Below are 26,759 nucleotides of genomic sequence, written 5' to 3' on the forward strand. Positions count from 1 at the left end.
TAGATGTATTATGTTATGTGTACTGTATTTCTGTACATGATATGTTTTCCTTGCTCTTTTACAAAAAATTTTTAACTTCTGGTATTTAGGAATATCTGTGATTTTGTCTTTGTATTTATGACTTTTTAAATATCCTTGGTCACTGTTTTATCACTTTTCAGTAATATCCTTTGATTCCTATCTATTGCCTAACAACAATCAATGAGTTTATTCTTTTCTCTTCCTCTCTTCTTTCTCGTTCCATATTTTTTAAATTGAAGTATCATTGATATACAATATTATATTGGTTTCAAATGTACAACACAGTTTTCAACAGTTACCCATATTATTAAATCCTTACCCATCCTAGTGTGGTTACAATCAATCTAGAAAGATGTTACAGAACTACTGGCTATATTCTCCATGCTGTACTACTATTCCCATAGCCAACTTGTATTATGACTGAGTATTTTGTACTTTATCTCCCTCCCCACCTCTGGCATGCACCACCTCCTTCCTGTCCCTACATCCACCCCAACCCCTCCCCCTTGGTAAGCACTAATAACTTCTCAGTGTCTATGAGTTTATTGCTGTTTTGTTCCTTCTGTTTTGCTTTGTTTTTATATTCCACAAATAAGTGAAATCATATGGTATTTTTCTTTCTCTGCCTGGCTTATTTCACTGAGCATAATACCCATTGGATCTATCCATGTTGTTGCAAATGGCAGCATTTCTTTTTATTTTAATGGCTGCATAATATCCCATCACATATATATATACCACTTCTTTATTCATTCATCTATTGATGGACACTTAGGTCACTTCCATATCTTGGCTATTGCAAATAGCACAGCGATAAACAATAGGGGTGCATATATCTTTTTGATTCAAATATTTTTTTTCTTTGCATCAATTCCTAGAAGTGGAATTATTGGATTGAATGGTATTTCTATTTTTAGTTTTTTGAGGAACCTCTATACTGCTTTCCACAGCAGTTCTACCAATTTACATTCCCACCAACAGTGTAGGAGGGTTTCCATTTCTCAGCATTCTCACGAATATTTGTTATTTCTTGTTTTTTGGACAGTGGCCATTCTATCTGGTGTGAGGTGTTATCTCATTGTGGTTTTGATTTGCATTTCCCTGATGAATAGCGATATGGAGCATCTTTTCATGTGCCTGTTGGCCATTTGTATTTTTTCTTTGGAGAAATGTCTGTTTAGGTCCTCTGCCCATTTTTTAGTAGGGTTATTTGTTTTTTTGGTGTTGAAGTATGTAATTCTTTATATATTTTGAATGGTAGCCCTTTATCAGATAAATCATTTACAAATATATTCTGCCATACTGTAGGTTGCCTTTTTGTTCTGATGATGGTGTCCTTTGCTGTACAGAAGCTTTGTAGTTTGATGTAGTCCCACTTGTTCATTTTTGCTTTTGTTTACCTTGCTCTATCTCCTTCCATCTTTTAAATTGCATTATTTCTATATATTATTCTTCCATCATATTTAGTATTAGACCTACCATTAAGTGTTTTAATCCCTTTGCTGAAGTTTCCCCAAGTCGGGGACTGGATGAAGGTCGTCTTGATAAGATGAAGGTCAGTCTTTACTAGGTTCTTCAAAAAAGGAGTAGGTACAGAATTGCCTGAGTTTTTGCATTTTAATAATGTTTTTGTATTGCCTTAACGTTGTCAGCGGTCTTTTTCTGTGTTTGGAAAATTTTCTTGAATTATACTTCTAAATACTATTTCTGTTCCTTTGTTTTATTTTTAGTAGGGACTAATTCTAAATATGTTGGTTCTTTTTCATCTGGCTTCCATTTCAACCACTTTTTGAACTTCTTCACTGTTTTCATTTTTTATTCTATTGTTTGTATTCTTTTTTTATTCACTGCCCTTTATTAAACTTTTGTTCAAATATATTATCCTTTGGGTATCTTGTGATTTAGACTCCATTTCTCATATGATTTTGTCTTTTCCTTTTATTTTCTGACTTCAACAAACTATTTCTTTCTCTCTTTATATATTAAAAAAAGTCCATTTCTGTTTTGGGTTTTGAGTTTCTTATTTAAAGTGCTTTACCTGCAACCCCATGCTTCCAGATGCTTCTTTGTAGACATGTAATTCTGTTAGGAGAGCTATATTATAGGTTTTTGTCTGCTTAATGACTAATTTTTTGGAGTAATTTTTGTTGTCTAAAGTTTTTTTCTTTTTTTTAATAGATTTTATTTTTAGAGCAGTTTTAAGTCCACAGCAAAACTGAGTGGGCATTTCAGATTTCCCATACACCAACTTTTCCCCCATTCCCACCACCCAACCTCCTAATTTACATCCTGCATCAGAGTGGCACTTTTGTTACAATTGAAGAACCTACTTCGACACACCATTGTTACTCATAGCCCATAGTTTATATTAAGGTCCTCTCTTGATGTTGTATATAATATGGGTTTGGAGTAATATATAAAGACATGTATCATACATGTCATAGAATAATTTCACTGCCCTAAATATCCTCTGTGCTCTGCCTATTCATCCCTCCTATGTTCCCACCCACCCAGCCCCTGGCAACCACTGATTTTTAAGGTCTCTCTAGTTTTGCTGCTCCCAGGATGTTACACAGTTGGAATCATACAGTGTGTAGCCTTTTCAGACTGACTTTGTTCACTTGGTAATATGCACTTAAGTTGCTTCCATGTCTTTTCGTGGCTTGATAGTTCATTTATTTTTAGTGCTAAATATTTCATTGTCCATACGTATCACAGTTTATCTATTCACCTACTGAGGGATATCATGGTTACTTCCAAGTTTTGGTTATTCTGAATAAAGCTGCTAAAACATCTGTGTGTGAGTTTTTGTGTGGACATGAGTTTTTACCTCATTTTGGTAAATATGAAGGTGCACACTTATTGGATCATTTGGTAAGAGTATTGTCAGTTTTGTAAGAAACTGCCAAAGTATATTCCAAGTGGCTGTACTATTTTGAATACCCACTGGCAATGAATGAGAGTTCCTGTTGCTCCACATCCTTGCCAGCATTTGGTGGTGTCAAATGTTTTGGATTTTGTGGTATTCCTAATAGATATGTAGTGGTTTCTCATTGTTGTTTTAATTTGCAATTCCCTAATGACATGTTGTTCAACATCTTTTAATACGCTTTTTTTCCATCTGTATCTTCTTTGGTGAGGTGTCTCTTTGGTTTTTTTTTGCTCAGTGTTTAATTGAATCTTTGTTTTCCTACTGTTGAGTTTTAGGAGTTCTTTGTGTATTTTGGATAACAGTTCTCTAGCAGATACGTTTTTTGCAAATGTTTTCTTCCAATTTGTAGCTTGTTTCCTTTTCTTTTTCTTTTTTCTTTTGATATCATTAATGTACATTTACTTGAACAACATTATGGTTACTAGACTCCCCCTATTACCAAGTCCTCCCCACATACACCATTACAGTCACTGTCCCTCAGTGTAGTAAGATGCTACAGAATCATTACTTGTCTTCTCTGTATATACTGCCTTTCCAGTGTCCCCCCATATTATGTGTACTAATCATAATGCCCCATTTTCCCCCTTATCCCTCCCTTCCCACCCATCCTCCCCAGTCCCTTTCCCTTTGGGAACTGTTAGTCCATTCTTGGGTTCTGTGAGTCTGCTGCTGTTTTGTCCCTTCAGTTTTTTCTTTGTTGTTGTACTCCACAGATGAGTGAAATCATTTGATACTTGTCTTTCTCTGCCTGGCTTATTTCACTGAGCATAATACCCTCTAGCTCCATCCATGTTGTTGCAAATATAGGATTCATTTTCTTCTTGTGGCTGAATAATATTCCATTGTGTATATGTACCCCATCTTCTTTATCCATTCATCTACTGATGGACACTTAGGTTGCTTCCATTTCTTGGCTATTGTATATACTGCTGCGATAAACATAGGAGTGCATATGTCTTTTTCAAACTGGGCTGCTGCATTCTTAGGGTAAGTTCCTAGGAGTGGAATTCCTGGGTCAAATGGTATTTCTATTTTTAGTTTTTTGAGGAACCTCCATATTGCTTTCCACAATGTTTGAACTAGTTTACGTTCCCACCAGCAGTCTAGGAGGGTTACCCTTTCTCCACATCCTCATCAGCATTTGTTGTTGTTTGTCTTTTGGATGTTGGCCATCCTAACTGGTGTGAGGTGATACCTTATTGTGGTTTTAATATGCATTTCTCTGATGATTAATGATGTGGAGCATCTTTTCATGTGCCTGTTAGCCATCTGAATTTCTACTTTGGAGAAATGTCTGTTCAGCTCCTCTGCACATTTTTTAATTGGCTTATTTGCTTTTTCTTTGTTGAGGTGCATGAGTTCTTTATATAATTTGGATGTCAACCCCTTATCAGATATGTCATTTATGAATATATTCTCCCATACTGTAGGATGCGTTTTTGTTCTACTGATGATGTCCTTTGCTGTACAGAAGCTTTTCAGTTTTATATAGTCCCACTTGTTCATTTGTGCTTTTGTTTCCCTTGCTCAGGGAGATATGTTCATGAAGCAGTCGCTCATGTTTAGGTCCAAGAGATTTTTGCCTATATTATTTTCTAAGAATTTTATGGTTTCATGACTTACATTCAGATCTTTGATCCATTTTGAGCTTACTTTTGTGTATGGAGTTAGACAATAATCCAGTTTCATTCTCTTACATGTAGCTGTCCAGTTTTGCCAACACCAGCTGTTGAAAAGGCTGTCATTCCCCCCCTTGTATATCCATGGCTCCTTTATCATATATTGATTGACCATATATGGTTGGGTTAATATGTGGACTCTCTATTCTGTTTCACTGGTCTATGGGTCTGTTCTTCTGCCAGTACCAAATTGTCTTGATTACTGTGGCTTTGTATTGGAGCTTGAAGTTGGGGAGTGAGATCCCCCCTTCTTTATTTTTCCTTCTCAGGATTGCTTTGGCTATTCGGGGTCTTTTGTCATTCCATATGAATTTGCTCTAGTTCATTGAAGAATGCTGTTGGTATTTTAATAGGGATTGCATTGAATCTGTAGGTTGCTTTAGGCAGGATGGCCATTTTGACAATATTAATTCTTCCTATTCAAGAGCATGAGATGGATTTCTATTTATTAGTGTCCTCTTTAATTTCTCTTAACAGTGTCCCATAATTTTCAGGGTATAGGTCTTTCACTTCATTGGTTAGGTTTATTCCTAGGTATTTTATTCTTTTTGATGCAGTTGTGAATGGAATTGTCTTCCTGATTTCTCTTTCTGCTGGTTCATTGTTAGTGTATAGGAATGCAACAGATTTCTGTGTATTAATTTTCTATCCCACAACTTTGCTGAATTCAGATATTAGGTCTAGTACTTTTGGAGTGGATTTTTTAGGGTTTCTTTATGTACAATATCATGTCATCTACAAGCAGGGACAGTTTAATTTCTTTCTTGCCAATCTGGATGCCTTTTATTTCTTTGTGTTGTCTGATTGCTGTGGCTAGGACCTCCAGAACTATGTTGAATAAAAGTGGGGAGAGTGGACATCCTTGTCTTCTTCCCAATCTTAGAGGAAAAGCTTTCAGCTACTCGCTGTTAAGTATGATGTTGGCTGTGAGTTTTTCATATATGGCCTTTATTATGTTGAGGTACTTGCCCTCTATACCCATTTTGTTGAGAGTTTTTTCATAAATGGATGTTGAATTTTGTTGAATGCTTTTTCAGTATCTATGGAGATGATCATGTGGTTTTTGTCTTCCTTTTTGTTGCTGTAGTGGATGATGTTGATGCATTTTCGAATGTTGTACCATCCTTGCATCCCTGGGATGATGATCATGATGGATGATCTTTTTGATGTATTTTTAAATTCAATTTGCTAATATTTTGTTGAGTATTTTTGCATCTATGTTCGACAGGGATATTGGTCTGTAGTTTTCTTTTTTTGTGGTGTCCTTGCCTGGTTTTGGTATTAGAGTGATGTTGGCCTCGTAGAATGAGTTTGGGAGTATTCCCTCTTCCTCTACTTTTTGGAAAACTTTAAGGAGGATGGGTATTAGGTCTTCACTAAGTGTTTGAAAATATTCAGCAGTGAAACTATCTGCTCCTGTGGTTTTGTTTTTAGGTAGTTTTTTGATTAACAATTCAATTTCTTTACTGGTATTTGGTCTACTTCTGCCTATTTTTTAATTAGGGTATTTGTCTTTTGATGTTGTGTTGTATGAATTCTTTATATATTTTGGATATTAGCCCCTTGTTCTCCCTTACAGTGGGTTGTCTTTTCGTTTTACTGATGGTTTCCTTTGCCATGCAGAAGCTTTTTAGCTTGAAGCAGTCTCACTGGTTTATTAAATATTAAGGTGTATTTGTTACAGAGGAGTTACTAATATTGGAAAATGAAGAAATTTAATGTTAAAATATTTTCCATACCAAGAGAGTATGAATTTAGTGGAATGAGCATTGGTCTATAAGTATGAAGATTTCAATTGAATCTTAACTCTGCACACAGTGTGTGACTTTGCAAAGTTGTTATTCTTTTTAAAACATGTTGAGGATTAGTTTCCTCATTTATAAAGTAGAAATATTACCATCAACCTGGTGGAGAGGATTTTATTAAATAGAATTTATGCAGGTGTCTAACACTTTATAATACCTTAGTGTTAAAAAATATTTAAAATATTAAAACAGCCAAATGTTACTTAAAGAAATACACTGTCTAGAAACCCCATTTTCTGTGTATTTGGTTCGGTTGAGGTTTTGATTCTTTTGTTGGTGAAACAAAATACCCCACGGTGCATATTGTTTAGAACATATATCTTATGGGAGGACTATATTCAATATTGTTGTGAGTCATTATCTCTTCTATCTGAAGTGTGGCCTATACACAGTTTTGTCAGGAGACATAACGTTTATGTACACAGCTATTTTCCTAGCAGGTCCCATCTTGTTTAGCCAGATGCTCTGGTCTTGGGGCTTGGTCTGCATATTGCTAGGAAGAGCTTTGTTGTGAGGGGCATTTGCCCTCTGTGTGGCTGGGGAGGCGGCATATGCTAGGAGCTGCTTATTTCATAGAACAAAGAACAGCCTGTGTTTATATACTATATTAGACTTGCTAAGCCTCTCCCATCTCCACCTTGCTTTAGAGGCTGGGATGCTCCCTTAGAACATTCTTTGATGATTATTTGGTTTAAAGGGAGGGAAAAAAAGCACTCATAAAAGCAAAATAAAACTGCCACAAGGTACAAGCAGATCTGCTGTGAGAACAAAACTGAAGGATTAAGAGCATGAGAACTGGTATCAGAGAGCTTTGAGTTTGAAATCCAGTTTTGCTAGTGTTGTATCAAGCAAGTTATTTTATTTCTATCAGTCTTTGTTTCTTCTTCTGTAAAATGGTGGTAGCAAGATTAAGTGAGATAAAAAACAAGTCTGACAAATGCAGGAGCTCAATATATAGTAGCTATTATTATCTAAAATTGTTATTTTTATTACTAATATCAGTTTGTTTTTGCTGTTCTACAGGCTTGTTTTGGGTATTCTTGTATATGCCTGATAACATGCTTGCTGTTTTACAAGTATGGATCTTTGTTTTTAAATTTTATATTTTTCCTTTTACGCAACTTGATTTTATTTAATTCTTTGGGTTTTTAAACTGAGTTATTTTTTACATATAGTAAGGTATACAAATCTCAACTGTATATCTTGATGAATATCCACCTCAATGAATATTTATATACCATGTAACAACCACCCAAATCAGGGTATAGAATAGATCTATGAAGGTTCCTTCCTGCTTCTTTGCCAACAATATCTGCACCCCTACCCCTTCACTTTTTTACTCTCTTCCACAAGGAAGCCACTATTCTGACTTTTATCACCACTGATTAGAAAAACTACAAAATATTTGGAAACTAAGCAACCACCTCTAAATAATCTAAGGACCAAAGAAGAAATCACAATAGAAATTAGAAAACATTTTTAACTGAATAATAACAGGAGCAATATATCAAAAAGTATGTGATTTAGCTAAAGAAGTATTTAAGAGGAAATTGTAGCTTTATACACTTTTATTAGGAGAGGGAAGTTTAAGATTGATAATCTAATCTTTTACCTTAAAAAGGTAAAAAAAAAGAGAATGGCAATTAAATCCCAACTAAAGCGAAGGAAGGAAATACTGAAGAAAAAAAGATAAATGAGATTGAAAGCAAAAGAACAGTAGAATTCCAGTGTAACACCACAGTGATCATAAATACACCAGTATGACTGCAGTCACTTAAAGTTGGTGATACTTGTTTTATGGCTTAGAATAATGGACTGTTTTGATACATGTCTCATGTGCATTTAAAAAGAATGTGTTCTGCAGATGTGCAAAGTCAAGTCTATATCCTTCCTGATTTTTTTGGCTGCTTGTTGATTAGTAACTAAGAAAGAAGTGTTAAAATCTCTAACTTTGTGGATTTATCTGTTTTTCTTTTAGATCTATAATTTTTGATTAATGTGTTATGAAGTAATCTTACCGCTTACTTACACATTTAGCATTGTTATGTCTTCCTGATAAACTGATTCTTTTACCTTTATGAATCATATATTTCTGCCGATAGTCCGTATCTTGAACACTACTTTTTCTAATATAAATATAGCCACACTGGCTTTCTTATGATTAGTGATTGCATAGTATCCTTTTTCTTTCACCCTATTCCTCTCCTTTAAAGTGTAATCACTGTCTCTTGTAATCAATATTTTCACTCTGACACTATTTGCCTTTTAAAAGGAGTAATAAAGATCATTTCCATTTAATGTGATTACTGAGATTGGTTAGGTTTAAATCTACCATCTTGCTATTTGTACCATCTGTGACTATCCTTTATTTCTCCTTTCCTGCTGTATTAGTCTGCTCTGGCTACGATAACAAAATACCAGAGACTGGGTGGCTTAAACAACAGAAATTGGTTTTCTCACAGTTCTGGAGGCAGAAACCCAAGATCAAGGTTCTAGCCAATTCTGGTTCCAGTGAAGTCTCTCTTCCTGGCTTCAGATGGCTGCATTCTTGCTGTGTTCTCACATGGTAGAGTGAAAGCTCTGATGTCTCTTCTCTTCCTTAAAAGGGCATCAGCCCTGTTGAATTAGGACCCCAACCTATGACCTTACTTATTTAACCTTTATCACCTCCTTGCAGGCCATATTTCTATTATAGTTACATTGAGAATTAGAGCTTCAACAATGTGAATTTTGGGAGGGACACAATTCAGTCTATGGCCCAGCTCTCTTCTGAATTATTTGAATGTTTTCAGTATTCCATTTTATCTCCTCTATTGGATTTTAAGTCAATGGTTTCTGTAGTACTATGGTGTGTACCTCTTTACATATATAGTATATTTAATAACTTTGTTATCATTTTTATGTTATTACGTACTAACTTTGTTACTATTTTGCTCTGAATAGTAAATAGTCTTTCAATGAAATAAAAAACACAGTTGATAATATTTATCTACATATTTAATGTTTAGAGTCCTCTTCATTCTTTTTGCAGATTTGGGTTACCATGTGGGGTTATTTTCTTTCAGGAACATTTATTTGCCTATTACCACAGTAGGCAACCACCCCTTCACATGAAAGCCTCCTCTAGTATTTGCTCACTATGGAAGGTATTAACTCTTTGTGGAATTTGTTCATTTAGCTTTTTTTGTCTTCAGGGTTCTCTAGTGTCTTTAAGGACAAATATGAATTTTTAATTTAACCAGGTTTTTTGTTTTTTTCTTTTGTTTTGCAAGTACATTTCTGTTTTGCCCTTAGTCCTAGAGTGCACCCTTAATCCTATGGCAAATCCTATGGTGTTTCACTAACCCTGGAGTATGGCCTTTCTAGAGTTTCACCCATAGGTCCAGGGTGTTCATTAAAGTCTGTCTGTTCTGGTTGGGTCCAATGTCATTTGTCTTTCCCCAGAACTGAGCATGTTTTATAATTTTTCATTAGTTTTCATTCATGCAGTTGCTCTGCTCTTACAGCCTCCTAGAGTCTTACCTAAAAGAATGGGGTCTAGGAGTTGGCCAACCTTTAAAGAAGAATTTCCATGAAGACTTCTGGGGTTCCTCTTGAGATATCCTTTCTAGACAGCCCTCCCCTTCAAATATTGGCTGATTTTGCTTCCAGAATCCCCAGTATCTGCCTCTGCTACCCAGTGAGACCACCTCTTCCTGCTCTGTGGCCTGGAAAATGTTCCTGGTAAAAGAACCTGGGTCAGTGTGGAAATGTGTTAATGGGTTGCCCCAGGAATGCTTACCTCAGATCAGCTACTGTGTCTTCTTGAAGAGTTTGCTTAAATCTTCTGCCTTATATTCACATAGACATTTTTGAGGGTAAAACTTACCTTTTACCGAACAGAAGAGAGTTACTGAAGGTTTACTACAGGCCAACTACTTCTCATGTACTTTTAAAAAAATCTTCATGACAAGCACATAAGAAATAATCTCAATAGTGTATTATATACAGTGTTCCCAAGTACTAGGCATAGTTCTGAGCATCTTGTATATTCATACTATTCATACCCATTTAACCCTCATGTCAACCCTATAGACAGGCACTATTTTTGTTCCTACTTTACAGATGAGGAATCTGTACCACTTAATTATTGGTGGTATTGTTCTTAGTTTACAGGTAAGAAAACTGAGATTTAGAGAGGTTAGGCAATCTCCCCAGTGTCTCAGTGCTAGTAAGTGTCAGCACTAGCATATGAGCCAGATTCCAAAGCCCTTGCTCTTTGCTCTACACCATAGTTTTTCCCAAAGAGACAAGGAATAAAAATGTCTTCCCTCTTAAGATTTTCATTTAAAATGATTTTGTAAGAATTTTGTGGGGACCAAAGAGGGAACCAAACTGCTTCCTTTTGTTTTTAATGAAGATGATATCTTCTTGTACATATGGTTTGCTGGCTGTTTATGGTCAGGCACTGGAAAGGGGTTTGTTTTTCTTATTGACATGTGTTATTTCTGAACACCTCTAGGACTGACTCCTAAGGAAGCATATTGGTAGCTGCATGAATGTCAGTCTTGGGAGTGGAAAGATGGCAGAGCTCAACCTTGAGGTCCTTTGCTTACATTGGCACATGTGATGCTTAATTGACATGTGCGTCTTCCTTCAGGTATGAGCACGTGTGCCCGTGAGTATTTCTTACTTTTGCCAGCCTTGAGCAGAGTCCTGGAGAGGATTTGAGACACCAAGTATTTCTGTTTGATTAGGGCTGCCAGGCCGAGATGGAGGAGAAGTGAAGGCACACCCAGTTATCCTTCGTGCCATGCATCATTGTTTATACATGAGCCTCAAGTGCCACAGAAGCTGCAAAATGTGTTCTGCTGAGGGTATCTCCCAGAACCCACGTGTCTCACCTGGTCTCTGATGCTGATTACTCTTTTGCAGTGTGGAGGCTGCCAGCATCGGATTCATCATTGTTATTGACAGACGAAGGGACAAGTGGAGCTCCATAAAAGCATCCTTGACACAAATATCTGTAAATATTCATTTTTGTGCTATTATTATAAAAATAATTGAAATTGTTCATTCAACTATTTCATATGAAAGTCATGGGGAAAAGGCAATTATTTTTTACCAACTTTTTGGGAGGTCTTTATAGCAGAGGCTGCTACGTCACGTCCATATCCCTATCCCCTCTGCCACTGGAAGGTCACTGCAGACAATTCCCGAGCATGTCAAAGGCTTCCTGAGTCTCTCTACCTTACTGACCTCTCTGATCACTGAAGAGGAGCAGGTGGTAAGTGTTGGGAAGTTAATGCACCAGCTAATGCAACTATTCAGTCATGGAAGTTATTGGATAAGTACCCCAGCTTGCACAGCCCTCAGGGGGACAGTTCTGAGATACGTTCCACACAGTATCACAGAGGGTCCTGGCTCTTGCCCACAGCAGTTCCCCCTTACTGATCCATTGTCTATCTAGTCATCACTGCCTCACTGCACCTGCACCCCCAACTCCTCACCACTGTGTTTCCTGGGATCACCTCCTCCATAAGTTCTTTATACTCGAATCCTATATTAAGGTTTGCTTTGGGGGGCAGGTCACCCAATTTAAGACAGTCTTTATTTTATTACTCAAATTATTTTTTTACATATGGAAAGACAATGGTAAACCAGACAAAACGATATATGTGTCGGCTTTGGGCATTAAGTTGTACAACTTTGGATGGGTTTCCTTTTCCATCTAATTAGTCTGACTTCAATCCCTTGTTTGTTGCTTTTCAGCCAGTAGATGTATCCTTCCCCTGTAGGCAGCTCAGCCAAGGGAACTGCACCACATAAGCAGGCACAGGTGCCTCAGGACTAGCCACACCTCATTCCCACCAAAGCGTGGGCTCCCCGGGCAGTTGGGCCTGGCTGAAGAGGATGGGATATTGTTCAGTGGTAATATGCAGGTAGAAGCTGGGACAGGAGAGGGACATTTGAAGCCTCACTTATGCCTACTTACAGAGGCAGACACACATACAGACATGCACATTACAGAGTCTCTCTCAGATGGCTTTAGTGCCTCAGTATCTCAGCTCATTTGTCCTGTCATGACATAACAAAATGCAAAGTTCTTCTGTTTAGAAGCTTGGATTTCAGAGATGGGGAAAGGAAGACTCCCGTCCCTTTGTTCATGGATTATTTTGTCCTTTGGTTTAGTTTTGGTTACAGGATTTATTTGGGGGATAACTACAGCAGTGGTTGATGCCCAGAGGATTTAGACACTTGACAGAGCCGTGACTCTTCAAGAGGACTGGCCTCTAGAGAGTTTTAGTTTCTCAGTGTCATAGACAATACTTGAGCAATTTAATATTTGAGCCAAATTTGTTCAAAAATTACATTAATCACTATATATGTAAAAGATATTATAGTGCAGGGATCCCAAAACCTGGCTCCCATTCAGAAACTCTTCAGGAGCTTGTTGAAAATAAAGACACTGGTTAGTAATGACCAATATGAAGGACTAATCAGTGTCCCTGTCTTAATGAATCAGAATATTACAGGACAAAGACCATATTGTTTTTTAACAAGCAATTTAGGGGATTGCTTTTGGGAACCGTAGAAGAATGGAAAGCCATGAGCAATGGGATACTTGGATTCACAATTTTGCCATTAACATATTACCTGAATTTGAGTTACCTCTTTTCTTAGGACCTCACCTCAAGGTGAGATCAATGCTTCCTGAAAGCAATGTAACAATAATATGCATTAAGGACCCTTAAAATACTAAAGTTTTGACTCAGTAATTCTTCCTAAGAAGCTACTCTAAGAAATGCTCTAAAATGTGGATAAAGATGTTGATTTCAGTATTACTTATAATTGTAAAAATATGGAAAAGCCTAAATTGCTAACAATAAGGGACTGGTTGAGTAAATTGTACACTTGTGAAAAATAGTATCTTCAGAGCATTTTTAAGAAGAGGAATAAAAGCTCCTGGTATAATAATAAGTGAAAAGTTAGGTTAAAAAATATTTCTATAGTATGAGTTTAACCATGATAAAGATATTTAACAGAGAAAATAGCCTGTAAGTAATTAGATTGAAATATTAAAAATGGCTATGAGATCATGGGTAGTTCTGGTGTTTTCTTTTTCTAAAGTATACTTTTATTAATTTCTAAATTTTCCTAACGTTTTATGAATGATTTTTAGAATCTAGAAAATCTTTTGTTTGTTTTTTATGGTTTTTAAGGAGGGGTCTAGATTGCCTGACCTCTGAAATCCTGTAAAATATGTTCTAACTCTTTGACATCTCTGGTGTCTACTTTAATTGTGTCGCCTGTGATCTTAGACAAGAGGAGACCAATGCATGTGACTTTTCCCTGACACTTTTCATGATCCTTACAGGTAGCCTTTCCAGGAAACCTGAAGCTAATGATCATCCTTCGTCCATCTTGCTTTATCCAGAGGACATTCACCGACATTGGCATCAAGCACTATCGAGATGAATTTAAAAAGAAAGTGCCAGTAAGCAGGACCTTCCCTCTTGTCTGCATTTGGTTAGGGCATGTGGAGAAGAGGGCATTTGAATAGGGTTTTTAAGGAAGGCAGTATTCCACAGAGAGAGAGAAAAGGGCATGTAGAGGACACATTTATGTGAGGTCCATGGGAAATCCCCATTCTTGTTGGAATAGTTCTAGGATAATCTTTTGGAAGAAAAAGTAGGAAGCATACAATAGGTCTTGAGTGTAAGGATAAAGGGTCTGGGTTTTATTTGTAGGCAGTGGGGATTCAGTGAAGGTTTCTGAGTTGGGAATGACTTGGGTGAAGTGGTACTGGACTTACATAGATCTGAAGGTAGTGAGTGAGACTGTAGGAAGAGACTGAAAGAAGAAGAGAAATTGTAACAGTAGCAGTGAAAGAAAATAAGGGTCTAAAATATGGGGATGACATAAATATTAGCAGCTGTAGAGTAAAAAAGCAACATTGTTATACTCATAAAAGGAAAACAAATTAAAATGATAAGAGTAAAATTTTTACCTATAACTTTGACAGAAATGTGGGAGAAACAGTCACTTTCATATTTTACCGATAGGAATGGAGTTAGTAATGACCAATATGAAGGACTAATCGGTAGTATTATCAAAAATTTTAATGTACACATGCCTTGACCTTTCTATAAAAGTTATTCTATGGTAAGTCTCACACATGTGCATAAATTTATATATACAATGGTATTCATTACCAAGTTGTTTGTAATAGTAAATTATTGGAAATTTAATGCCCAACAACAGGGGACTGGTGAATAAATTATGGTCTGCTGTGGGTAAAATTGCAGTATTTCCAGTATCTCTTCTGGCCTTCGTGCATCTCCATATCAATAGGTGTTTCCAAGGGGTGGAGAGAAGTAGTCCATCTCCATATCAATAACTGATTTCAGGGTGGGGGAATGCGGGCATATCTGGACAGTAGAGATTTGGTGGGGTCCTTTTGCTGCCAGGTCATGAGAGACATGGGTGAGCAAAAGTAGGTGACTGCTTGTGAGCAATAAATGGGTTTCTCCCACTTTATTTCTCACTTTGACTGATTTCAGCTTCAAAGGTTATTTGCCCTGGGCTGGGAACACATTTTCCCCCTGGAGTTAGGTTTACCCAATCAAGTAACTACATTGCAGCCATCAAAAGTGGAAAGCTATGGTACAACCACAGTGAAAATAATTGGCAGTTAACACACACCTAACCTATGACCCACCCAAGAGAAATGAAAGCACTTCTCCATAAAAAAGGCATGTACAAGTATACCTGTTAAAGGTAAATGGATAAATCGGGGCATATTCATGTAATGGAATAATAGTAAGCAATAAAAAATAGTAAAGTACAGATAATACATACATGAAGACATCTCAAAAATATTTTCTTGAAAGAAAGAAATTAGACAGTAAAGAGTATATACTCTGTGATTCTTTTTATATGAAGTTCAAGAAGAGGCAAACTAAGCTATAGTGATAGAAAATCAAAACAGGTGAGACTTAGTGAAGACTGACTGGAAGGAAGCAAAGGGAACTTTCTGAGGAAAAGTTGATTGGATGGGTATATACACTTGTCAGGACTGATTGAGCTATGCCCTTAAAATCTGCATTTTATTGATATGAATTAAATCTCAATTGAAAAATGAAAAAAATATAAGAAATATATAAGACATATCTATAGTGACAGAAAATTTCTAATATACATTCTTGTTTTTATTTTTTGTTTAGAAATAATTTTAAATTCACAGAAAATTTTCAAGAATAAGAATAGTACAGAACATTCCATGCTCTTTACTCAGACTCATCCACCTATTCATAACATTTTATTCCCATTTGCTTTATCATTTATTTATGATTTGCTTTTCTCTAGACATTCTTTTATTCTATAATGTGTATATATCTTTCTTTAATATAGTGCATATATAAATATGCATACTTATATCTCTGTATAGTACATATTATCATATAGAATACATATATTACCTATATAGAGATAAATATGCAAAGATATATACATATAAAAATACATGTACCATACATATACATATATATCATGTATATATGTATATATATGCATATACATGATCTAGTCTAAGATCAGATAGAGCATATAATTGTCATGTCTCTTTAGTCTCCTTTAATCTGAAACATTTCCACAACCTTTGTTTGTCTTCTATGATGTTAGCATTTTTGAAGAACACAGTCCCTTTAAAAAAAATACCTCACTTGGGGCTCATGTGATGGTTTCTCAGGATTTGATTCAGGTTATGCATTCCCAGCTGGAACACTACTTCAGTGATGTCCTGTCCTTTTCAGGGTATTGCATGTGGAGACACACTTGTTCATCTGTTCCTCATTGGTGATGATAATTTTGATCCCCTAGTCAAAGCATTGTCCAATTTCTCAAATGTATCATAATGTTTTCCCTTGCAGCTAATATGGAGTCATTGGAGAGACATTTTAAGACCACACAAAAAATCCTGCTTCTCAAAAAACTCCTTCTATATTTAATATCCATTGATTCTTGCTGGGAGCAATCTTTATTATATTGGTTGTTAAATAATGATTTTCCAACTCGAGCACTCTTTCAACATTTATTAATCAGAAGGTGGTATTTATTGTAATTTAGAACTTTCCCTTCTTCATATTTATTGATTTGTCTGTTATCATTATGGATTTTTGTTTTTTCAATGGATTATAATTCATGACTGTTTTAAATTATTTTGGTGCTCAAATTGTCCAAAGTTTGGCCAGTAGGAGTCCCTTCAAGCTAGCTCCTGTGTCCTGTGACATGCCCCCATCATTTTTTTTATTTTAGTATTTCCTTACTTTCTGATCTCATACGCTGTTCCAGGCTTATGTCATGCATACCTTAATCCAGCCCTGTAGTTAGCTATAGTTCTGAGAAGCCCAGGCTCCTTTCAGTGTTGAATTAGACCAAGAGCTGGATGCTAGACATAGATGTAGGTGCTTCATGTTGAATTAGACCAAGAGCTAGTGCCATTACTATTCAGGTGTCTTTATTTCTGGGCCTTTTCAGCAGAGTTTGTACACATATGCACATATGCATGCACGTTTGTAATTATATGCACATATCACGTATACATATAAATAATGTATTTAGTCTAGAAATTATGAAGTTCACAATGATACCTTAAATTTTAGGCCATCTAAAGTACATTTTTAAGTGGGGATAAAAGCAATGGAAGAAAAGTGTATGTATTATGTTCCCATTTAAATAAGATAGGAGGGGCATGTATGTGATGGTATATGCATAGATCGCCTCAGGAAGAATATATAAGATATGCAAGAAACTGGTTGAAGGGGTTGTCACCTGGATCTAGAACTGGAGGTCTGGGGATAGGGGTGAAAGGAGTATCATTTTTCTATTTAGATAGACTTTTTTCTGCTTGAATTTAGCACTACCTACACATACTATCTGTTCAAAATAAACAAAAAAACCCCACTTCAACTGAAATTGCTGAGAAAATGTTTAACCAATGTCAATGAAATCTGACCATATTAGACAAAGGAATTTTTCTATTTCCTTTTCTTCTCTTTACTCTCTTTTGTTTCATTTTATATAATGATCAAATTTCCTAAAATATATTCTCTCTATACATTGGGTATTAGCTAGACTGAAATTCCCATTCTATTTTTAATACTTATTTTGAAATATTTGAGTGTTTAAGAGAAATGTGAGCCATGAGTTTCTTATTGTTTTCCTGGATCGACTAACAATTAATATTGAGGAAGTGAGACTATCAATAAGTTCATGAACTTGTCATAATGAACGTGAACATAATCTCATAAGTTTTGTTCCATTTCAGAGATGAAGACTAGTCAGTTGCTTCTTGTCACTCAAAAAGGCTTGGAGTTTTAACTGAGCATTTGACCAAATGTTATACATGTATCCCTGGTTGTGTATAAAACTCATATCTCCAAGTAATAATATGTATACAGGTAAATAGGTGACTTATGCCCTGTTTTTCATGTGGTACATCCATACTAAGGAGAGAATGAACATCTACTTTATCTTGATACTATGTCTTCAGCTACTTCAGTTCATGATAATATAGACTGGTTCCTTATCCATCATACTTTTAAACTTAAAATCAACTTTTTTTTTAAGGGGAAGAGTGTTTCATCCTTTATTTTCAAGGAAATTCTACATTTTATGAAAACAAGCATTTGTTATATCATTGAGTACAGAGCTCACATAGCAAACATTTTACCATTTTTATCACATATCAGATGATCTAGAATCAAAATTGTCTTAACAGGCTTATGTCTTTCACTGCTTCATGACAATCACGTTACCATATTTTAGTGAAACACTCTATCTAGCTTTAAGGTTTCCTTTTGAGTAAAAATGAGAGCTAATAATTTTTAACCAAAAATGTATATATGCTATTGCTTGTAATAGGATACGTAAACACTATACTAAGACTTGGCATGTAGACATGAAACATGTCTAAAACCTCTGAAGAATACTCTAGAAATAAGCAAGACATCTATAATGCTTTAATCTTTCCAGGTAACACCATTTATATCAGTAACTGCAATGCTGTAACTTTCAGCATTTCACATAACTAGTCAGGATATATATTTCTTTAAGGGTGAGAGTAAGAACAGAAGGACAAGAGATACAAGTGTCAGGTTTCACAGTTCTGTTAAAAGCTCAAAAATCAAAACTATTGTCTTCTCTGCATCAAAACTGTGCCACAAACTTGAAGGCTGTTTCAGCTTTAATCCCATGACTCACCACCTACTGGATTGGGAGCTAGTAACGAAGAAAACCCTGTTGTGTTGAAAGTGCCCTTGCCCTGGTAACTCTTTCTAGTATCAACTGATGCAAACACATTTCCTCTTGTACTACCACTGAGGCCCGGAACGTGTACTACAGGCAATTTCTTCCAACCATGCAGGAACATCCTGTTGAGCATCTGACAATACTTTCACCAGAGGCTGTGCCAAATGGTTATCTGATTCAGGATCAAAAAAGGAAATAGCTCTACCAGTATTTCCACAACGACCAGTACGTCCAATTCGATGGACATATTCCTCAATGGTAGAAGGAAGATCAAAATTGATAACATGTTGAACATTTTCAATATACAGCCCTCTGCCTGCTACTGAGGTAGCAACAAGAACCAGGCACTTTCCACAGTGAAAATCCCCTAGACTCTGCTCTCTCTCTCACTGCTGCCAGTCACCATGAATACTTGTTGTTGATATTTTCTCTTGACAAAGAAAACTGGCAATAAAATCTGCTCTTTTCTTAGTTTCAACAAAAACCATGGTTCTTTCATCATCTGTGGTTAGTAGAATTCCAACAAGTTTCTCTCTTTTTGAGTACTGGCAAACTGGGAGAATGATCTGCTGAACATCTCTACATGCTCCACCCACTTGTCCAACCACAACAAACAAGTAATTCCGCTTCAAAGACTTCCGAGCCAACCTCTGAATTTCTTCTGGAAAAGTTGCACTAAACATAATGGTTTGATGCTGCTCCTTTGGTGACATTCCTGGGCAGGAAATTAACTTTTCCATTTCTGGTCCAAAGCCCATAGCCAGCATGTGGTCAGCTTCATCCAAAACTAAGTATCTGACTTGTCTGAGACCAATCTTTTCTTTGCCTATGATATCCATCAGTCTTCCAGGAGTAGCACACAATATATTACAGCATTGCACTATCTGACGGACTGAATGCCCAAACTGGGTTCCCCCATATATAGCAACAGCTCTTGCACAAGTCCCAAAAGAAAATTTTCTGGCTTCCAAATAGATCTGCTTGATTAATTCTCGAGTTGGTGCTACAATAATACACTCGGGTTCCTGCAGCTCTTTAGAACGACTGGCAGTTATTCCAGCACTCATCATATGAGCCAAAATTGGCAAGAGAAATGCCGCAGTCTTTCCAGACCCTGTTTGTGCACAAGCTATCAAATCTCATCCTGCCAGGATAATAGGAATACCGTAATTCTGCACAGGAGTAAGCTTAGTATAACCAGCTTTAGCAATGTTGTCATTCAGTGTCTGACAGAGATTAGCTTCTTTAAAAGTCAGAATTGGTGGTGGTGCATTGGGTCCGGATACCTCTACAAGAATACAATCGTATTTGTCAGAGTTTCTCCCTGGTTGATAATGTGCAAACATGAAGTCCTCATCCTCAGGTATAGGAGGTGGTATATAGGTTACTCGTCGACTTCCTCTGCTACCTCTGCTTTGTTAAGTGTCACCGTGACCTGCAGCACTTAATGCTGGTCTTCTAGAACCAAAAACACCCCAGTGCGCTGTGTTCCCTCATCTTGTTCATATTTAGTATCTCTCCAGAAAGCAGAACGATCAGCTTCTTCAAATTTGTTATTGGAAAATCCTCTGTTTCCAAAACTCTTTCCAACTCCAAAACCACCCATTGTGGATGTATTCTCTCTCTTATTAAACTTGCCAGCATCTCCGTTTCCCAAACTCCTCCCAGAGGCAAATCCCCTTCCCATGAAATGATCTCTTTGAGAAGGTCCATCATCCATTTCTGGTGATGAAGCTGGAGTCCTGTTAGAGGGTCTCCATTTGCTCCAGAAGAATATGTGTCCTTCTCAAATGCAGGAACATGAGAATACACAGAAGATTTGATAATTTCTGCTTCCCGGTCTGCATCTCCCATTATGGTTCCAGTTCTCTCTGCCGCTTGTTCTCTGGCAGTTCTCAATGGCCAAAATAAACTTCTAAAAGAGCTGTCAGTCACCCAACGATGGGCACATATAGTAGGACAATTTTAATGCAAAAAGTTTACTCCCCTCATTTAAGGCACCAAGTTTGTGAAGAAGATGGCACTCCCCTTATTGCTCTGATATGCCACATAATTCAGAGTACAAGGTTACCAAGTATGATGTAATCAAACTTCAAACTATATATTGTGTTTTTAATGACATTTCAAACTGTTGGTTTGTCTTCCTTTACTTTGTTTTTAAAACTTGGTTGTGGTATTAGTACCTTACTTAGTAGCTCCCTGGCCTCTCTTATTATAATATCTCTCTGCTCACTTCTCATTAGATCAAAGTTATATTTCACAGAGTTCATTTTGCAGGACTCATAAGAATCAGGTGGACCAAGGATGTAATTGTAGTTGAGTCACTTAGCCTCACTGTACCTTTACCCAAGAAGATGGGTGTGTTGATACAGCAAAGGGATCCTGAGTGCCTACTGCTGGCAATCGCCTATTCTGGAACAGCTGTACTCATAGCTGCTTCACAAAATTGTTTTTTGAAGTTATTAAGGCAGTTTTGCAAAAATCCCCAAAGAGGCTGTGGATATGCAAATTGGTTTCTTAAAATGGAGTTTGTGGCATAATACAGGAAACACGTCTCTCATAATTTAAAGATCACGTGTCTCCTTGAAAAGTTTTAAGCTGCTGTACATAAGAACACAAATGTATACCAAAAAGGATGAAATTATGACATTCTTAATCTATACCACCTGTCCTAAGAATGTGCATGTTGGATATGATATGGTAAAGTTGGTGCTGCCACAGGAGAAAATGTGAATGAGGCTTGGAAGGAAATTTTGTTATATGCAGAGGTCCCAGAGAAGAGGTCGGGCATGCCGTGCAGGACCGGAGGGGAAGCCTTAGCTATAGGCCAAGAGGCAGAGCAGGAGGGAGGCAATAACCCAGGCCAGAGCCTTTATCCCGGTTTCCACAGGAAAAGCAAAGCAGGGCAGGGTAAACAGTGTAGCACTAGATAGTTTGAATATTTCTGGCAGGTTTGGGAGCCTAGGTGTGGTCTCTAGTTGCCTGGTACCTGGCCCTTGGGTGATTTAGGGCAAGGGAAATATTGACATGGTGTGTGAGTGTCAGATAAGAAAGTGGTGGAAGGTATGGGTCTGGGATTGGTTAGTTTGCATATGAAAGGTGTGGTCCCTCTGAGTCCTTTCTGTAATTTCTAAGAATTGGCTAACCCTCAGAGGGCAGTCTCTCCCCAGACAGGGAGGCCACAAATGCCAGAGCATCAGGATGCAGAAAACCAGAAAATATAGTTAATATAATTGGCCCTGTGATGGAAGGATGTCAAATAGACAAATATAGAATCTAAGAAAACTAGAACAATTATTTCCAGTCCAGGTTTATATGCCCAGGATATGTGAGTTTGATGAGCAAAATTATTCTGCTTTTTCCCTTTCTTATATAGAATTTTAAAACTTTTTTTCTCTCTTGACCCTGTGAAGATGAAAAGAGGAAAAAATATTTTATGGTGATATTTACATTCCATAGGTTTCACTTTTTGGTGTACAGTTGTGTGAGTTTTGACTAATGTGTGGTGTTTTTTAACCACCACAGTAAAGATATAGAATGGTTCCATCGTCCCCCCAAATTTCCTCATGCTGCCTGCTCCCCAGCCCTAAACACTGGCAGCCACTGATCTCCCCATCCCTATGGTTTTGCCTTTTCCAGAGAGTCATATAAATGTAATCATACACCACATAGTCTTTTGTGTATCTGCCTTCTGTCACTTAGCATAAGACATTTGGATTTCTTCTATGTTGTTGTGTGTGTCAGTAGTTCTTTCCTTTTACTGCTGAATGTTATTCCACATTATATAGATGTTCCACAGTGTATTTATCCAGTTACAAGTGAAGGATATTTGAATTGTTTCTAGTTTTTAACAATTAAGAATAAAGCTGCTATAAACATTCACATATACTTTTTTTGGTTTTGTTTGTTTTTTGCTGGGCCATATGGCAAGTATGTTTAACACTATGAGAAACTGCCACACTGTTTTGCCAGGCTACTCTACCATTTTGCATTCTCTCTAGCAATGAGGAGCGGTCCAGCTGTTGAATATTCTTGGACTCTTGGTGTGGTTAGTTGGCTTTTTTAGCCCTTTTAGTAGGTTTGTTGTGGTATATCACTGTGGTTTTAGCTTGCAGTTCCCTAATTAATGATAATGAACTTTATTTGCTGTATACATTTTCGATCTGATACCTTCTTTGGTGAAGCATCTGTTCAAATCTGTTCAAATCTCTGCCCATTTTAAATTGTATCTTTTGTCTTATTGTTGAGTTTTGAAAGCTCTTTATATATTCTGGGTTTGAATCCATTATCAGATATGTGATTTGCAAAAACTTTCTCCTAGTTTGTCTTTCATTCTCCTGACAGTGACTATTGCAGAATTTGGATGAAGTCCAGTATATGAATATTTCTTTGATGGGTTATATTTTTGGTTTATCTCAGAACTCTTTGCCTAACCCAAAGATTTTTCTCCTGATTTTTCTTGTATGTTTTATTCTCCAAGTTTTATGTTTTACATTAATATTTCTGATCCATTTTGAGTTAATTTTTGAATGAGATTTGAGGTCGAGTTTCTTCCTTTTTTTACATTGCAGTGTCCAGTTGTTCCAGTGCCATTTGTTGAAAATGGAATTATTTCTCCTTTGAATTGACTTTGTACCTTTGTCAAAAGTCAGATTATTGTTTGCCAGGGCTCAGGAATGGGAGGAGAGGGGAATGTGTGTGATTATAAAGATAGCATAAGGGAGGACTTTATAGTGATGGTATAGTTCTGCATCTTGATTACACTGGTGGTTACATGAATCTACAGATGTGAGAAAATGACATAGAACTATACATACACTACACCAATGTCAAATTCCTGGTTTTGATGTTGTACCATAATTATGTAAGATGTCACTAATTTGGGGAAATGAAATGCTGTGCTACATGGGACCTCTCTGTACTAGCTTTAGCTATATTCCTATGTCCTCTGACCAAGAATCAGTTTTCAAAATAAACAACAAAGAGTGAAAAAATATAAGGTCATGAGTTAAAGGCTTCAAGGGGCATGTGTCTCAGAGATAGGAGTGAGGGGTCCTGGCTCCTGGCTAGGAGTGAGTAGGAGTTGTGGCGTAATGCTGAGACAGTCAGGGTTACTGCAGAGGAGTAGAAAGGGATAACCGCGACTGCGTCAGCTTCCTCTGGATGTTTGGGCATTCATTCTTCAACAGGGTGTGTTCATCAGTCAGATTGTTAGTTTATAAAGACTCATTCTCTAGCACCTCCGAATGTCCTCCTTGCAAGATAAATTAGGGGCCCGTCAGCATTCTTCATGGGAGGTACATCAGTATAGTGAATCTTTTCAATACACTCCTCAAGAGGTCCCTGTATTCTAATTTTATTTTAATATCCACCATCCTACCATTGGGCTTCTCATGGCAGATATTTTAGGTCTCAGTATAGCACCTGATTTTGGTAGGTGAAGATTATACCTTAGCCTGGGAACTTTTGACAGAATCCACCTAGAGCAAGTCCTGACTTCTTGGTGGTTTAGAACTGAGCTCCCTGATGCAAGTCACCAAATTGTTACGGACTATCCAACACTTCGGTATGGCTCAAAGGACATAGTAAACCATCTTTAGACAGAAATACCTGATAAGGCAAAGTTGAAGTATTGTTACAGTAGACTCTAGATGAGCAACTATTTAATTATCTGTGAGGAATATATTATTTTTTCCCCTTATAGATCATTATGTTAAATTCTGTCTCTGACCTTCATGGCTACATTGACAGAAGCCAACTTACAGAGGACTTGGGGGGGACTCTGGAATATCGCCACAGTCAGTGGATAAATCATCGAACTGTGAGTATCAACTTATGTGCCCTTTTCAATGTCTCTCCTTCTCCAGAAGACAGAGCTGTTAAAGAGTAACTAGCAGAGGGGTCACTGCCCAGGGCTACCTAACGTCAGGAAGGGCAGAAGGGAAAAGGCTAGGGGCTTCCCTTCCCTTCACCTCACTGTGACTTCCGGCTTGGGGGTTTTGGAGGACTTGAATTACACTGTATCTGGGGAGTTTTCAGAATACCAGTACTCTGCTATGCCTCAGAGAAATTAATTGAATTGATCTGGGATGGGTCTCAGGTATTAGTGTTTCACAAGACTCCCCAGATGATTCAAGTGTACAGACAGATTGAAATTCACTAAGTCAAAAGAAGCTGCATTTGAATACTGTCATCATTACTTACTGTCTGACCTGGGGTCAGTTATGAAACTTCTCTGAACTTGTTTCCTCCCTTGTTAATATGAGAGCCAACACAGTGGTTCTCAGCTGGGGGCGGTTTTGCTCCCCAAAGGACATTTGTCCGTGTTTTTAAATACAATTTTTGTAGTCATAACTTGGGAGCAGGAGGTTATGGGCAACTGGTGAGTAGGGGCCAGGGCCGCACTAAACATCTTTTAATGCACAAGACAGCCCCCACAACAAAGAATTATCTGGCCCAAATAACAAGAGTGCCAATTATGATAAATTTTGTATTAACAAAGGCTACCTAAAAGTATGATGTGGGGAATAAGTGATAAAATGTCTGTGAAAGCACCTGATGTAGAGCCACATAGTTTTCCCTACTTACCCATGTTGGTGGTCATGATGCTAAACTAGAAGGGTCAATAATACTGAAGAAAAAGTAAGATTGAAACTCACAAAATAATGTGTGTTTCTATATAAAGTCGCCATTCCCTTTCTCCAAGCTTCTAGCCTGTATATCCTTGAAAAGATTAGGTTTCCTGCGCAAAATCAGAAGCTCCCTTCACGACCCTGATGACACCTTGTGGTGTCAGCACACTTCTCTCTGTATCTGGTTGTTTTGGAAACATGTTGCCCAACATTTAACAATGAACACTTGAACCATATTTAATTAGGTAGGAGCATTCACTCTATTTTACAGTATAATGTTTTGTGATTTTTTTAAAGAAAATTTAAGAATTAAACAAAAATAGATTTGTAGCAACATAATGCATTTATTTTGAAGTTACAGATTCTAATCCCTTCTTCACTTCTTGGGATGCCGGGTGATGCCAAGGAAGGCATGTTCCTTTCTACAACCTAGAGAAAGGCCCACAACCCTGACACGAATCTTTTAAAATTCTCAGTTTTACCAAAGTAGGGTTACTCCAAGGGAATCTTATGAAGAAAAAATATTCTAAATAAGTCTAACTACAAAAGATAAGGAGGGAAGCTGATGTAGGATATTACACGTGAGTAGGTGTGATGAGAGTCGTCCCAGGAAGTAGTTTCACTAAATAAAACATGGAACCTGGAGCCTCTCTCTAAGAAGCCTCTGGCTTGCCTTTATTTCCAGGATGGCATTTGCAGGCCTCTTACCTGACTCCGAGTTGTTAATGTTGTTATTATCACACTTGCAAGGCACTCTCCTGTGCCCAAGGTCCTTTCCCACTTGGTCTTCCTTTTGATCCTCAAACCCCTGTAAAAACAGCAACCATTATCCCTGTTTCTCAGAGGTGGACGTGAGGACCCCAAGGTAATACACTGCTTACCCGAGATCACACAGTTAGAGAGGATCAGAATCTGGGCTCTAATTCAAGTGTTCAACTCTCAAAGCCAAGATCTCTTATTGATCTAGTTCTAATTTTGTTAAATCTAGCTTTGATTGCAGAGAGATAGAACAGCATTGTGCTTAAAGAGTGCTAGCTCTGAGTTCAATCCCAGTTCTGCCACTTCTTTTTGTATGACTGAGGGGAAATTACTTAACCTCAACATGTCCCAGTCTCCTCATCTATAGAATGCAGGGTGGTGGTAATAACACCTAACTGAGATGCATTACTAAAAGTAGTACATATAAAGTAAAATAGTTAATAATCTCATATTTTCTTACTATAATTCTCCTGATAAATTGAATTTTTTTGTCTGTTATCCATCACAGGCTATTAATGAATACAATTGAAAGAGTATCTTATACAAATGTTAGATTATGTGAAAGTAATAACACTTTGATGTGCCTGAAAAAAAGATTTTCTTAAAAGTTAGTGTTTGTCTGACTTTCCAGGCCCAAAGC

The 26,759-nt window shown here is 37.2% G+C and overlaps 1 protein-coding gene and 1 pseudogene across 4 annotated transcripts in view; one reads left to right on the plus strand and one right to left on the minus strand.

The window, feature by feature from the left end:
• The window catches only part of MCF2L2 (MCF.2 cell line derived transforming sequence-like 2), a 278,657-nt gene that overhangs the window by 78,090 nt on the left and 173,808 nt on the right, over positions 1-26,759 (plus strand). For 2 of the 4 annotated variants that reach the window (XM_037003598.2, XM_037003615.2), the window contains 3 exons: positions 11,352-11,442; positions 13,795-13,914; positions 24,433-24,549. In XM_037003598.2, coding sequence (XP_036859493.2) covers positions 11,352-11,442; positions 13,795-13,914; positions 24,433-24,549 — 328 coding nt within the window. Of the gene's footprint in view, positions 1-10,963; positions 11,077-11,351; positions 11,443-13,794; positions 13,915-24,432; positions 24,550-26,759 lie in introns of those variants that run through there. The other 2 variants (XM_037003610.2, XM_037003606.2) reach the window with 2 other exon arrangements.
• Positions 18,529-20,582, minus strand: LOC108387274 (probable ATP-dependent RNA helicase DDX4 pseudogene; annotated as a pseudogene).

The sequence above is a fragment of the Manis javanica genome, chromosome 3 (assembly GCF_040802235.1).
Source record: "Manis javanica isolate MJ-LG chromosome 3, MJ_LKY, whole genome shotgun sequence".
In the NCBI taxonomy this organism is placed as follows: Eukaryota; Metazoa; Chordata; class Mammalia; order Pholidota; family Manidae; genus Manis; species Manis javanica.